The 12147-nt window shown below is 36.8% G+C and overlaps 1 protein-coding gene across 1 annotated transcript in view; it reads right to left on the bottom strand.

The window, feature by feature from the left end:
* Tshr (thyroid stimulating hormone receptor) overlaps positions 1–12147 on the bottom strand; it is a 150980-nt gene that overhangs the window by 42140 nt on the left and 96693 nt on the right. The window contains exon 4 of the mRNA XM_047540171.1: positions 2145–2219. Within this exon, the coding sequence (XP_047396127.1) occupies positions 2145–2219 (75 nt within the window). The remainder of the gene's footprint in view (positions 1–2144; positions 2220–12147) is intronic.

The raw sequence follows: 12147 nt of genomic DNA, 5'->3' as shown, positions 1-12147 counted from the left end.
TTATGTGTGTGTATATTGTGGGGGGATAAAAGGAGGATAGAAGAGGAACACATGATTACCCAACACCAAGTCAGTCTTCCTGTTTCAAATTCTATGTTTTTCTGCATTATTATTCTGCTAAGAATGACTTTCCTTCAGCAGTAACCTGGGAGTACATTTGCACTAGTACCATTTTAGAAACATGTCCAAAAACAAAGGAAATTTTCAAAGACAATGTCTTCTAAAGTTGGGTCATCAAGGCAAAAATGTCAGGATTAAAAGACATGCTTAAAATAGCATGAACACGAAAGCTCTCAGGCTCCTGATCCCACCAGATTTAGTTTGTTTAACATTTATTGCTGCTATTCGAATGTAGCTAGTGGAAGCAGAAATTTTTTTTGAGAGGTTCGGGGCATGTGATGAGATCTACAGGCTACCCATTAGATCTTTAGAGACCATCTTGTAGAAAAAAAATACAAAACCCTGTAGTTTCATTGATACAACCTGAAAAGCAAATTCAGACTCATCTCCTTCTCTGGTGGAAGGCATAGGATTTGAAGAGGTGGCAGGAACCAGCGGCCTCAAAATGAGCAAATGGAACATTCCAGATAACAAAGAAGAGAAACAATGTCCCATGAGTTAACGAGGTGTATCTGAAGTACAGTAAACCAACTAGTTCAATTGCAATCGGGGTTCATGTAAAAGAACAGGGGAAAATACGGCCAAAGAGTCAGACGGAGGACACCCAGTAGAGGGCGGGAAATGCCATATTAAAGAAACTTTTGACTTCTCTCCACTTCGAAACCCTGAACAAGCCCTTCTTCTTTTTGAAGTATCCTCTGATTACCTGATTGATTAGCATTCAAAGCCCGTTAGAAGAGTGATTGCCATGTTCCATAGATCTCATTGCTGTCCAGATATCTTTTCAATTACACATCTTTTTTATTTATTTATTTATTTTTGAGCATAAAAGAGTAGGATTTATTCAAGTAAGAAAAAATGAGACAGCACTCCCACAGGGCAAGAGGGCACCTTATGGAGTTGCCACTAGCATGTACCAGGCTAGGGCCTATGTAGCCACTGGGTAGGGGCATCGATCAATACCAATTACACAGTTTATCAATAGGAAACCTCTCCTGTTTTTCTGGGAATTCCCTCTCCCAGCTTTTCACCAGGAACTGTTTTTTAGCTCCCGGAAGGAGCCATGTGGTTCCATGCCTCTGTGCCTTTATCATGCTGCTGCTCATTTGTATTTCTCCTCTACACTTCCTTCTTTTCCTGGATAAGTTCTACTCATCCTTGAAGATTCTCTCATGAAATATTCTCTCATGAAATATAGGTGTACACTTTAATTTTAAAATCCTGGATGGAAAAGAACTGATAGGTTAATAGTGATTATTTCTGGACTTAGAGATGAGTCCCTTTTAGGAATTTTTCTGATTTTTATAATGTGCATAAGCAGGAGAGAAGTTTCTTTTAGCCAGTTTCAAGAGGGCCTAAGCTCGTAAATAGAAATCCACTAAATGCATTTTTATTGAGAACCTATTCTGTGCTAGGCAATAAAGGTGTAACAGAGAACAAAAATGTTGTGGTCTCTTCCCTCATTGAGCTTACAATCAGCTCACAATAGATTGTCAGGCCACAGAACCCCCTCCCCTCCAAAAAAGAAAAGAAAAAAGAAAAAAGCAGTAAGTGGTTGTCCCTTTCTCTTTCATTTTTGTCCCCTACTCTCAAGAGATTCAATTTTATCCTCTGTGACCTTTTTTGTGTGTGTTCTGTGTAACAGTCACTCTAATATTGTTTCAATACCCTTTCTAAACAAAATTGACCAATTTGCTCTCAAGAGTTTGTTTCATCCTGTCATACTGTATTTAAAGGCTGCATATGTAAGAGCATTTACTCCCTCACATCTCTTGGAGCAGGTGTCTGATCCGAGAACCATGCACTGATTCTTTGAATGGTCTTTATATATGTGAACCATTTCACCTGAGACCTTGCTTAATGGGAAGGGGTGGGAAGAAAGTCTCTAGAAACATTTCAATCCAAACCCTAAATTATGAAAATGACCTCAGAGTACAAAATCCTAGGAGGATTCCTGGAAGACAAGAGCATTAAAATTCTCAAAAAAAAAAAAAAATGCGAATGAGAAGAGAGTGAGGACTTACAGGAACTTGAGGAGGGGGAGCTCTCTCAGGGCATCGGGGTCTATGAAAGTTAAGCTTCTGGTGTTCCGAATTTCTCTGCAAAAGTTACAAAGAAAACAGTCACCATATACATTCACTCCTGTTTTTACCAAAGAGAAAACAACATAAACCAGTTTTAACAAATGTCCATGAGAAGGATATGCATCCATGTGGCACTTCAGGGATATTACTCTCAGAAATTAGTCCCACATTACCATCAGACCACTCCAGGCTCTTCTAGGGACACACAGGCTGTTCAGTCCTCTTGCTTCATGAACTTGGTCTCCATCCATTTGCATTTATGGACCACCTTGCTCTCAATTGTAGTATCAGAGGGCTTTTTTTTTTTTAATGTATATTTAGATAGAAAAGAGAAACCTCTGCAATGGTTTGGTGAGAAGTTGAGAAGAAACATCTTTATGGTTAATAGTAGCCAGAATCCTGGCCAAGGTGATGGACTCTGGAGAGGGAGGCCAGGTGAATTACATAATGGATGGAAGCCCTGTGAGAAGGGCAGTCAGGTTCTGTCAATTGGTATGTCAGAGGTAAGGTACGTAGAGAACCTAAGCAGTTGACTTGGGTTTATTTTGTGATGTCAGTAATCTAAGACTCTCCAGCATATATGTTGTGCTGCTTAATGTGTCTGTAACTTACATGCTTAGATTTATACCTATGTGTATATGTACATACATATATGAGGATTAAGAACACAACAATAGGGGCTGTGATTGTGGCTCAGTGGTAGAGTGCTTGCCTAGCATGCATGAGGCACTGATCCTCAGCACCATTTATTGAAAAATAAATAAGTATTGTGTCCATCTACAACTAAAAAGTTAAAAAAAAAAAGAGAACACTATATTAGTGAAATAAGCAACTGACTAACCACCTAAGTTAGAAATGGGCTGTCACTAGTGAAATTAAACATACTCAACATATGTAGACTGGCTAAAAGAGCTTAAAGATATTCTCTATACTTATAGAAAAATATTTAAGAATTCAGTAAGACCTGTAGCCTTTCTCCTTTTGGGATGGTTCCTGAGGCTTGATTCTTTTTAACAAAATTTATTAGTGCATAATAGTTATGCATAATAGTGGGGTTCTGATATATTCCTGATATATTCATAAATGCATATAACATTTTCTCCATTTCAATCCTGGGGCTTGATTCCTAAAGGAATCTATACCTAGTCTTTGAGGGTACCAATCAGAAAACATGGAATCTGACCTCTGCCATTTTAAAAGCAGTTTTATTGAAGGAGAATTTATATTCCATAAAATTCATGCACTATGGGTACATAGTTTAATAATTTTTAGTATATTTATAGAATTGTGTAACGATTCAGTAAATCAACACAATTCAGTAAAACATTTCTTTCAATGACAAAAGTAGTCACATGTCCATTTGCATTTAATCCCCACTCCTTCCCTCATGCCTAGAAACTGGCCTGTTTTCTCTCTCTCTATATTGGCCTTATCTGTACCTTTCCTATACATGGAATCATATTATAGGTAGTCTTTTCTGTTTTCCTTTTATTTAGCACGATGTCTATGAGGTTCATCCATGTTGTAGCATGTATCCTTCTTACTGAGGAAGAGTCACATGGATCTGAGCTAGAAGCCTGGCTCTCACTTCTGGCTGCATGACTTTGGACAAGGTCCTTGCCTTCTTTTAACCATTGTTTCCTCATCTGTAAAACAGGGATGACAAGCAGGGAACACTGGTGCATGCCTGTAATCTCAGCTACTCAAGAAGCTAAGGCAGGGAAATACAAGTTCAAGGCCAGCCTCAGCAACTTAGCAACATCCTCTCTCAAAATAGAAAATGAAAAGGACTGGGTTTGTCGCTCAGTGGTAAAGAGCCCCTGGGTTCAAATTCCAGTATCGTCCCCCCCCAAATTTTTTTAAAGTAGAACACGGATAATAATATAATAACAGCACCTTCTTTTTCAAAGAGCTCTTGTGAGGATTAAAAAATGTCTGTAAAGGGTTTGATATGTAGTCTTCCTACAGTTTAAGTCTTTCTGTAAATAATGGTCTTATTTTCACAAGTATAACAAAAGTTAGAAAAGACAAGACTTGTCATAAAAGGTGCTGCAATGTTCTTGTAAAAAAAATTTTTTTAAAAATACCCTGCTAAGTTAGATATTTAAACTAAAGGCACTGAATACGAAACAGGCCTTGAGAAAGAAGATGGAATTTACTCCGAGAACAGAAAACATCTACTCCCCCTCCTCCCTACACACATAGTTTATTGCCTATAGTAATATAACCTTACTGGTTCATTTTCTTAATTATCGTAACTTTATTGTTCAGTATAGGAATCTCTTAGAAGAAAGATTCATCAGTGTTTTAACTGGGAGAATCAACTATTTGCTTCCCAAGACTCTGGGAACCCCCACTTCAAAATCCTTACCTTGCTGTGCCCACTAATTCTCAACTATTAAATCACAGCTTACTCAACCAAGACCCTGCATGAAAAGACTCTCCTTAAACCAGTCTTTAAATTTTGAACTAATTTTAAGACTGAAAGTCCTTGATCTCTGGAATTCTCTCTGTCCTGGACAAACAGGAATCCCTGGCCACCCCACTCCAAAAGCTCATGACCACCCTGCCTTGCCCTCCAGAGGCTATCAATCTCTTTCCAAGGTGAGCACTAAACTTTTTACCTGAACTTTCCATTTGGGGAGGAGGGCTCCAGCTGCTGTTAGAGACAAACAGATGTAAAATAGGAGAGTTTGGAAATCAAGTGTGTTTTGCAGTCTGAAAAATTGCTTGATGAGAGATAATTTTTGAACAAGTGGACTTGAGTGGTCCAAAAGTATGTCACAATGGAAGGAAATACACCCACAGGGCTCAGCTGCTAAGGCAGCAAATGAAAGGAATCAAAACACTGCTGATTCTAACTTGGTTCAATGAGGCTGGCAAGTTACTTGGGACCTGGAAGAGAAGAAGGAAGTGGGAGAGGTCTCAAGGAGAGGGTGGAGACACAAAAGAGATGGATTTCTCGGGTGGAGGGTAAGAGCAAAGAAAGAACAAAAATGAGATACCACAAGCAGGGAAAAGAAATTGCTTTCTGAAGGAAGCAGGCATCAGATCAACACTTGCTCACAAGTGGCTTAAAAATCTCTCCAGGAGCACAGAAGAAATGGAGTGGACATAGACTGCCCGGAGTTCAGCTAAATGGAGAGAGAGAACAAGAAACAAATGCAGGCAGTATGATCCTTTCAAAGACAGAAAGACAGAAGGACCCAAGGCAAGTAACAAAACAAACAAACAAACAAACAAAAACCCAACAACGACAACAACAAAAACCTCTAGCTAGAGAAGGGTGAAAGAGGAGTCCACATTTGAATGTGTTCCTAGCATACCTCACAGCGTGAATCTGTGCCTTGCAATTTCAAGTTGAAAGCAATTATGGCCCAAGGACACGGGAGACTAGTTATGTGTATTCAGCGCAGCAGGGTGAATGCAATCTAGAGCTGAAAACAGCGTGCTGCAAATAATGGTCATTTCTGGTACATGGGTTTGGAGTCAAGGAACATGCAATTTTTACTTTTTATTTTGTTCAAAAGAAGAAAAAAATAAATAAAAGGCATGGAAGAAACATCCCAAATTTCAAAATTTAAACACAGCAAAGTAGTATATATCCCACATTGAAAAATATCTTTGGACTAGGCAGTGCCAGACTGGTTGGTTGCAGTCTGAGGTTTTCTATGGAGTTGGGCTATTTATCCGTGCTGGAGAAGTATTTGAGGATCTTCAAACTTATTGATTAGAAAAGCTCAGCCTCAGATGATGACTGAATGTATTCCTCATCACCCAGGCTGATTCCACCAATGAGACAGCCTCTGGGCTAAGGTGGTAGCTCAGTGGTAGAGCATTTGCCTACCTAGCATGTGTGAGGCACCGGATTTGATTCTCAGTACCACATATAAATAAAAAAATTAAATAAAGGTCCATTGACAACTAAATTTTTTTTTTTTTTTTAAATCATCTCTGTCTTTCAGACAAACAGCGGAGTCATGCTTAGAGAGATTAAGTACCTGATCTGTTACACAGAGGCAACTGCTGGGCCTTCGCCTAGGGTTTCTAACTTCAAAGACAGGGTTTGTTGTTGTTCGTTTTAGTTTTTGTTTTTGAATGGTATTACAAAGAGATCATTTGCCAGAGTAAAAAAGCTATTTAAATAATAAATTGTTGTTTAATTCCATTTCACTGAGGATTTCAAACAAAATGGACATTGAGATGAAAAGTGTAATTTCAACGTCCAGTATGCAGTGTGATCACAAATTAACAAATCAATAATTTAGCAAGCATTAGGTCTAGTCATATGTCTAGGTTCTGGTTTTTTTTTTTTTCTTGTTCTGAGACATATTTGTTTATTCTCAGTAAGAGCCATGAACAGGGAAATTGGCTTACTCAAGACAATTACTGTTATGGCTTGGTCCCCAAACCTAAATCCCAAATAATATAGGAAAACAGCAGAGTGAGAGATGGTAGTTCTAAGGTGGGAAAAAGGGGAAGCAATGAGGGCTTAAACTCATCTACTATTAAGGAGCTTTCCAGCTCCTGATTTCCTTCATTCCTCTCCTCCCATTTCTGACCTCAATTATTTAATAGGCATCAGATCATGGCACTTAACTGTGACCTCTGACTTTAGAGATGTTTGCCTACACTCTGAACATCACCAGTTCATGAGTAAAAAGCATACCAAACTGGGAAACAAGTGGAGGGCAAGAGGCAGCCATTGTGACATTTCACCTGCAAAGCCAGATGGGGCAGGGGCCATCATTAGGGCCCTGGCCAACAAAGCTAGAAGAAAGGATTTTGAATGTTTCATTAGGGAGAAATGATAAATGTATGAGAAGCTAGATATGGTTACCTTGATCTGAATATGAGTCAATGTATACATGTATCAAAACATCATGGGGTATCCCATAAATATATATATAATTTTTATGTTTCTATTGAATAAATAAATTAAAGTTTAAAGATAAAATGACAAAAGCATTTCTTATATGAGTTAAATGTCTAGGATAACAGATTCTCAATGGTTCCATGGTATTTCATATTTAACAATTCTTCCACTCAATCATTTGAGTAGTTTCCAAATTTTCACAATTATAAATTGACTTTGAGACAAATGACTTTTCTATTAAATCTTTAACGGAGATTGCTAGAAAGCTACGCTCCATCAGGCCATTTCCCATCTCCACATCATTTCATGTCCTACCCTCCATTTCTTCATCAGGGTAATTGAACTCCTTACATGGTAATTCAGGGCTCCAAGACTCTAAAGTGAAAGGCATCGGTTCTCTTAAGGATTGAACTCTTAAGGTTAGAACTGACATGGTGAGATGGCAAAACCAGAGGGTTGTAAAATGAAATTACAAGAATGTTATAGTGAGAATCTAAGGCCTGGAGAAAGGGTTGGCTCCTCTCCTCTTCTGTCAGCCTCTCTTCAGGAAACCTAATTAACCTTGGGTCCCTACCTTTTAGATTGTAAACAATTGTCTGAAGGAGTCTGACTACTCCCTTTTGAGATGTAAACACCCCTGTGGGAGACTTTCAAGTCCAGAGATTTAACAGATGCCTGTGAAAAGAGCCCTTTCTTCTTATCAGTTTCTGTAAAGATCATTTATTTTAGAGACCCCACACAAGGCTTTTAGTCATGTAGATTAGGAATTTTTTTAAAAGAAAAAAACAAAAAACAAATCATAGGATAGGTCTAAGATGACATCAAATAACCTATAAGTGTTGTAAGAAACTGTAGATCGGGGCTCAGAATTTGGACTTTGTTCTCTGGGTCTACTGACATAAAATTAAGTTTGGAGTTCTCCTTCTCCACTTGAAGCCACTTGCTGCTTCTTGACTGGTCTATTCCCCAAGCAATGACATCACATCACTCACACGTTATATTGAAATATTGGGCAAAAATTTCAAAGTTCGAAGAAAACCAGAAATCTATAGATCCTGGAAGAAGATACAGTGGGACTATTCAGGAATCTGGGATTTGCATCGAGATGAATGCAGGTATCATTTTTTTGGCTCAGCACATTCTGAAGGAGTAGTAGATTTCAGGAGGACAATCAAGATTTCAGTTTGGGCTATGCAAAGAGAGAGATATGTGACCCCCAACGCCAATACATTATCAGATGAAACGTAAGATGTATGTGAGACATCTGAGAGAAGGAAAGATGTCGCGCATACCCATAGCCATCTAGTCCAATGCTAAGACAAACCTGAACTAGATATGCAAACTTGGGAATTATTAGACAAAGTTATGTAGGGGGAGAATCCAGAGTAAGAAGACACAGGATTGGGTCATATGGAACCCCAACAATTAGAAGTGAAGAAGGGGGAAAAAAAAAAACCAGCAGAGGATAATGAAAAAGACTGACAACCAGGATTGTGGAATCACAGAGGCCTAGAAGGCAGGCATTTTTTGTTTTTGTTTTTTTTTTTGTTTGTTTGTTTCTGTTTTTGAGTGCTTGGAATTAAACCTAGGGTCTTGTGCATGTTAGGCAAGAGCACTACCACTGAGCCACACCCTCATCCCTGGAGGAAGGTTTTGATAAGAACAGAAAGATCCACGCTTCTGAATCTTCCATATAGTCTTATAAGGGGTAATGGCCACAGGCTTAGCAAGTGTTAAGTATACTGCATTTACTGAATGAGTGGGTAGTTTTATATTTTTTAATGCTAGCTCTAGGTCACTAACAGAAACAATTTTAGTGCTTTTGTTCCAAAGCTCCATATCACAGAACAAAATCTAAACATGAGTTGGGAAGTCATCTTACAGGGCCTTATAGAGCTTTATTGGAAGAAGGCTGAACAGGCACTGGCAGGGATGGTTAGTAGTGGGAACACTACAAGTTCCTGTGTTTCTCTAGTTCAGCCTCCTATGTACCAAATCACATAACCAAAACAAGTCTGGGAGGCAGCAAGGAAGGAGATACACAAAAAACAGAATAACATCTTGTTCTTTTACTACCGATGTTCCCGTTGAAGCATTTCAATAAATGCTGGCAAGATGCCCTGGCATTTGAAATACGTATTCCTGGTTTAGCATCTACCCTTGGAGAAAATTCTACATGGTTTAAGAGTTTTCTTTTCTAAATAAAGAAGAGGGGTTTAATTCTACATTTCTGGATCCTAGGAAAGTTTGGTTGATAGTACCATGTGGTCTATAGATAAAACAAATGATTTCATATTGATATTTGGCTTCATATCTTATCTACACAAAATCATTCTCAATTCCTGGTAGGAAGGTGAGTGATTTTGAGCTTTCTTTCTCTCACATAAATAGCATGATGCTTTTTTTGTTAAGTAGTCACTGCTTAATAAATGATTAAAAATAAATGCATTAAACATTTGGGTCATGCCTCCAAAAATCTTCACTTATCTGAGCAAATTCATTTGCAGGTGATAACATCATATATATGTATATATATATATGTGTGTGTGTATCAGATATATGTTATGAAATTTTGAAGAATGCAAGACCAATTATTTTTATTTTCTAAGATATTAGATTCTCAACACCTCAAATATATATCTTTTGGGATCCTCATTTATAGGCTTATTCTGTTTTTAATTATTATATTTAAGTTTTCTCTAAGAAGAGAAAACTGCTCAGGGAAAATATACATTTATAAGAAAACATAAAACATAACAACCACTGGAAACTTTAAGAGGAAAAAAATGAAAACAAATAGAGTTGCTTTTAAAGTCATCAGTTTATAGAGGGATCTATTACAAATTAGTTGCTTTTACTCTTTGGTGAGAGGGACAGAAAATAATTTGATAAATGAAAATTATATTTGAAGTCATATTTGTTTTTAAAGTTTGTGAACTGTTGTCCCCACTATACAAAATCTTCAGCTTTTTGGGGACTCAGTATTATTCTATTTTCTTTGGTTTTGATTTTTTTCTTTCATAAATTTCTTGTGAAAAATGCACAACAATTTACTTTTAGTCTTTTCTTCTAGGATATGTCATTTTAAGTCTACACATTTTTCTTTGAGCATGACGTTAACTGCATCCCACAGATTTTGGTATGGTATTTTTATTTTCGTTTAGTTAAAAACCTTTTTCTATGCCTATTGTGATTTCTTTTTTAACCCATGGTTATTCAGCAGTCAGAATTATTTAGAAGTCAGGTTATTTACTGGTCAAAGAACATGCTTGATTTTAATTTTCTGTAAGCAATTGAGAATTGCTTTGTGGCCCCACATATGGTCAATTCTAGCAATTATTCCATGTGTCTTTGAAAAAGAGGATGTACTCAGCAATTGTTGGATATATTTTTTATAAGACAAGATCAAGTTTGTAAATTGTTTTTTGATTCTTTTTATTTATTAATATAATTATTTACTCTTTTATAGCTCTAAAAACATTAAAAAATTTTTTTCATACATGTATATAGGGTAATAATGTCTGTCTCATTCTGCTGTCCTTCCTATCCCCACTGCTCCACCCCTCCCTTCATTCCCCTCTGCATAATCCAAAGTTCCTTCATTCTTCCCTACCCACCCACCACTGTGGATCAGCATCCACTTATCAGAGAAAACATTGAGCGTTTGGTTTTTTGGAATTGGCTTATTTCACTTAGCATGATATTCTCTAGTTCCATCCAGTTTCCTGCAAATGCCATAATTTCATTCTTTTTTAAGGCTAATATTCCATTGTGTATATGTACCACATTTTCTTTATCCATTCATCTGTTGAAGGGCATCTAGATTGGTTCTATAGTTTAGCTATTGTGAATTGAGCTGCTATAAACATTGATGTGACTGCATCTCTGTAGTATACTGATTTTAAATCCTTTGGGTATAAACCGAGAAGTGGGATAGCTGGATCAAATGGTGGTTCCATTCCAAGTTTTCTAAGGAATCTCCATACTGCTTTCCAAAGTGGTTGCACCAATCTGCAGTCCCACCAACAATGTATGAGTGTGCCTTTTCCCCCACATCCTCGCCAACACTTATTATTGCTTGTATTCTTAGTAGTAGCCATTCTGACTTGAGTGAGATGAAATCTTAGAGTAGTTTTGATTTGCATTTCTCTAATTGCAAGAGATGATGAACATTTTTTCATATGTTTGTTGATCGATTATATTTCTTCTGTGAACTTATTTATTTACTTTTTTGGTACACTTGTTCTATTAAATATTGATAAGCTATTTTAAAATCAGCTTCCACTATGATCATGGACTATTTCTTTTCATAGTTCTGGCAATTTCTGCTTTATCTGGTTTAAAGCTATGCTCTTATAAACATTAGATTTAGAATCATTGTATTATTTTTGTGTAGTAATTCTTTTTACCACTATGAAGAACCCATTTGTATATATAGTAAGACTTCATGTTTATGTTATATTTACATAAGTTTTCTCTTGGCTACTCTTTGCATGTTATATACTTTTATCCTCTCACTTTCAGCTTTTCTATATTGCATTTAAAATAAGTCTCTTGTGAGCATCATATTGTTGGATTTTTTTAAAGTTGCCAATCTGATGATCTCTGTATTTTACAGAATATTTTGTCCTTTTACATTTAATGCAGTAATTATTTGGGGTTAAATCTACTTTCAGCAATTCTTTAGTTCTTTAATTTCTTGTCACTTATCCTCCACGTATTTTTTTTCTTTTCATTTCTTCCTACACAGAATGTGCTACCATTTGGGATCATTTTTTCTTTGACTCATTCCATTTAATAGTTCCTTTAATACGACCCTAATGAAGACAAATTCAATTTTTGTTTGCTTTAAGTATCATTCTTTTCAGTTGTAAAGAATGTTTTTGTTGTGTTGGCAGGCATTTGCTGTTGTTATTTTGTTGTTTGAAGATATCTTTCTTTTGTTTTATGAGTTCATTCATTTCTCGTTGCTATTATCTTAGAAAATATTATCTATTTTTTTCTTGCTTTTTAATGATTGTCTTTTTGTCTTTGGATTTTAGCAATTCTACTGTGATGTGCCTAATG

This window comes from Sciurus carolinensis, chromosome 2 (assembly GCF_902686445.1).
Source record: "Sciurus carolinensis chromosome 2, mSciCar1.2, whole genome shotgun sequence".
NCBI lineage: Eukaryota > Metazoa > Chordata > Mammalia > Rodentia > Sciuridae > Sciurus > Sciurus carolinensis.
This window is presented reverse-complemented; position numbering and strand designations above follow the sequence as displayed.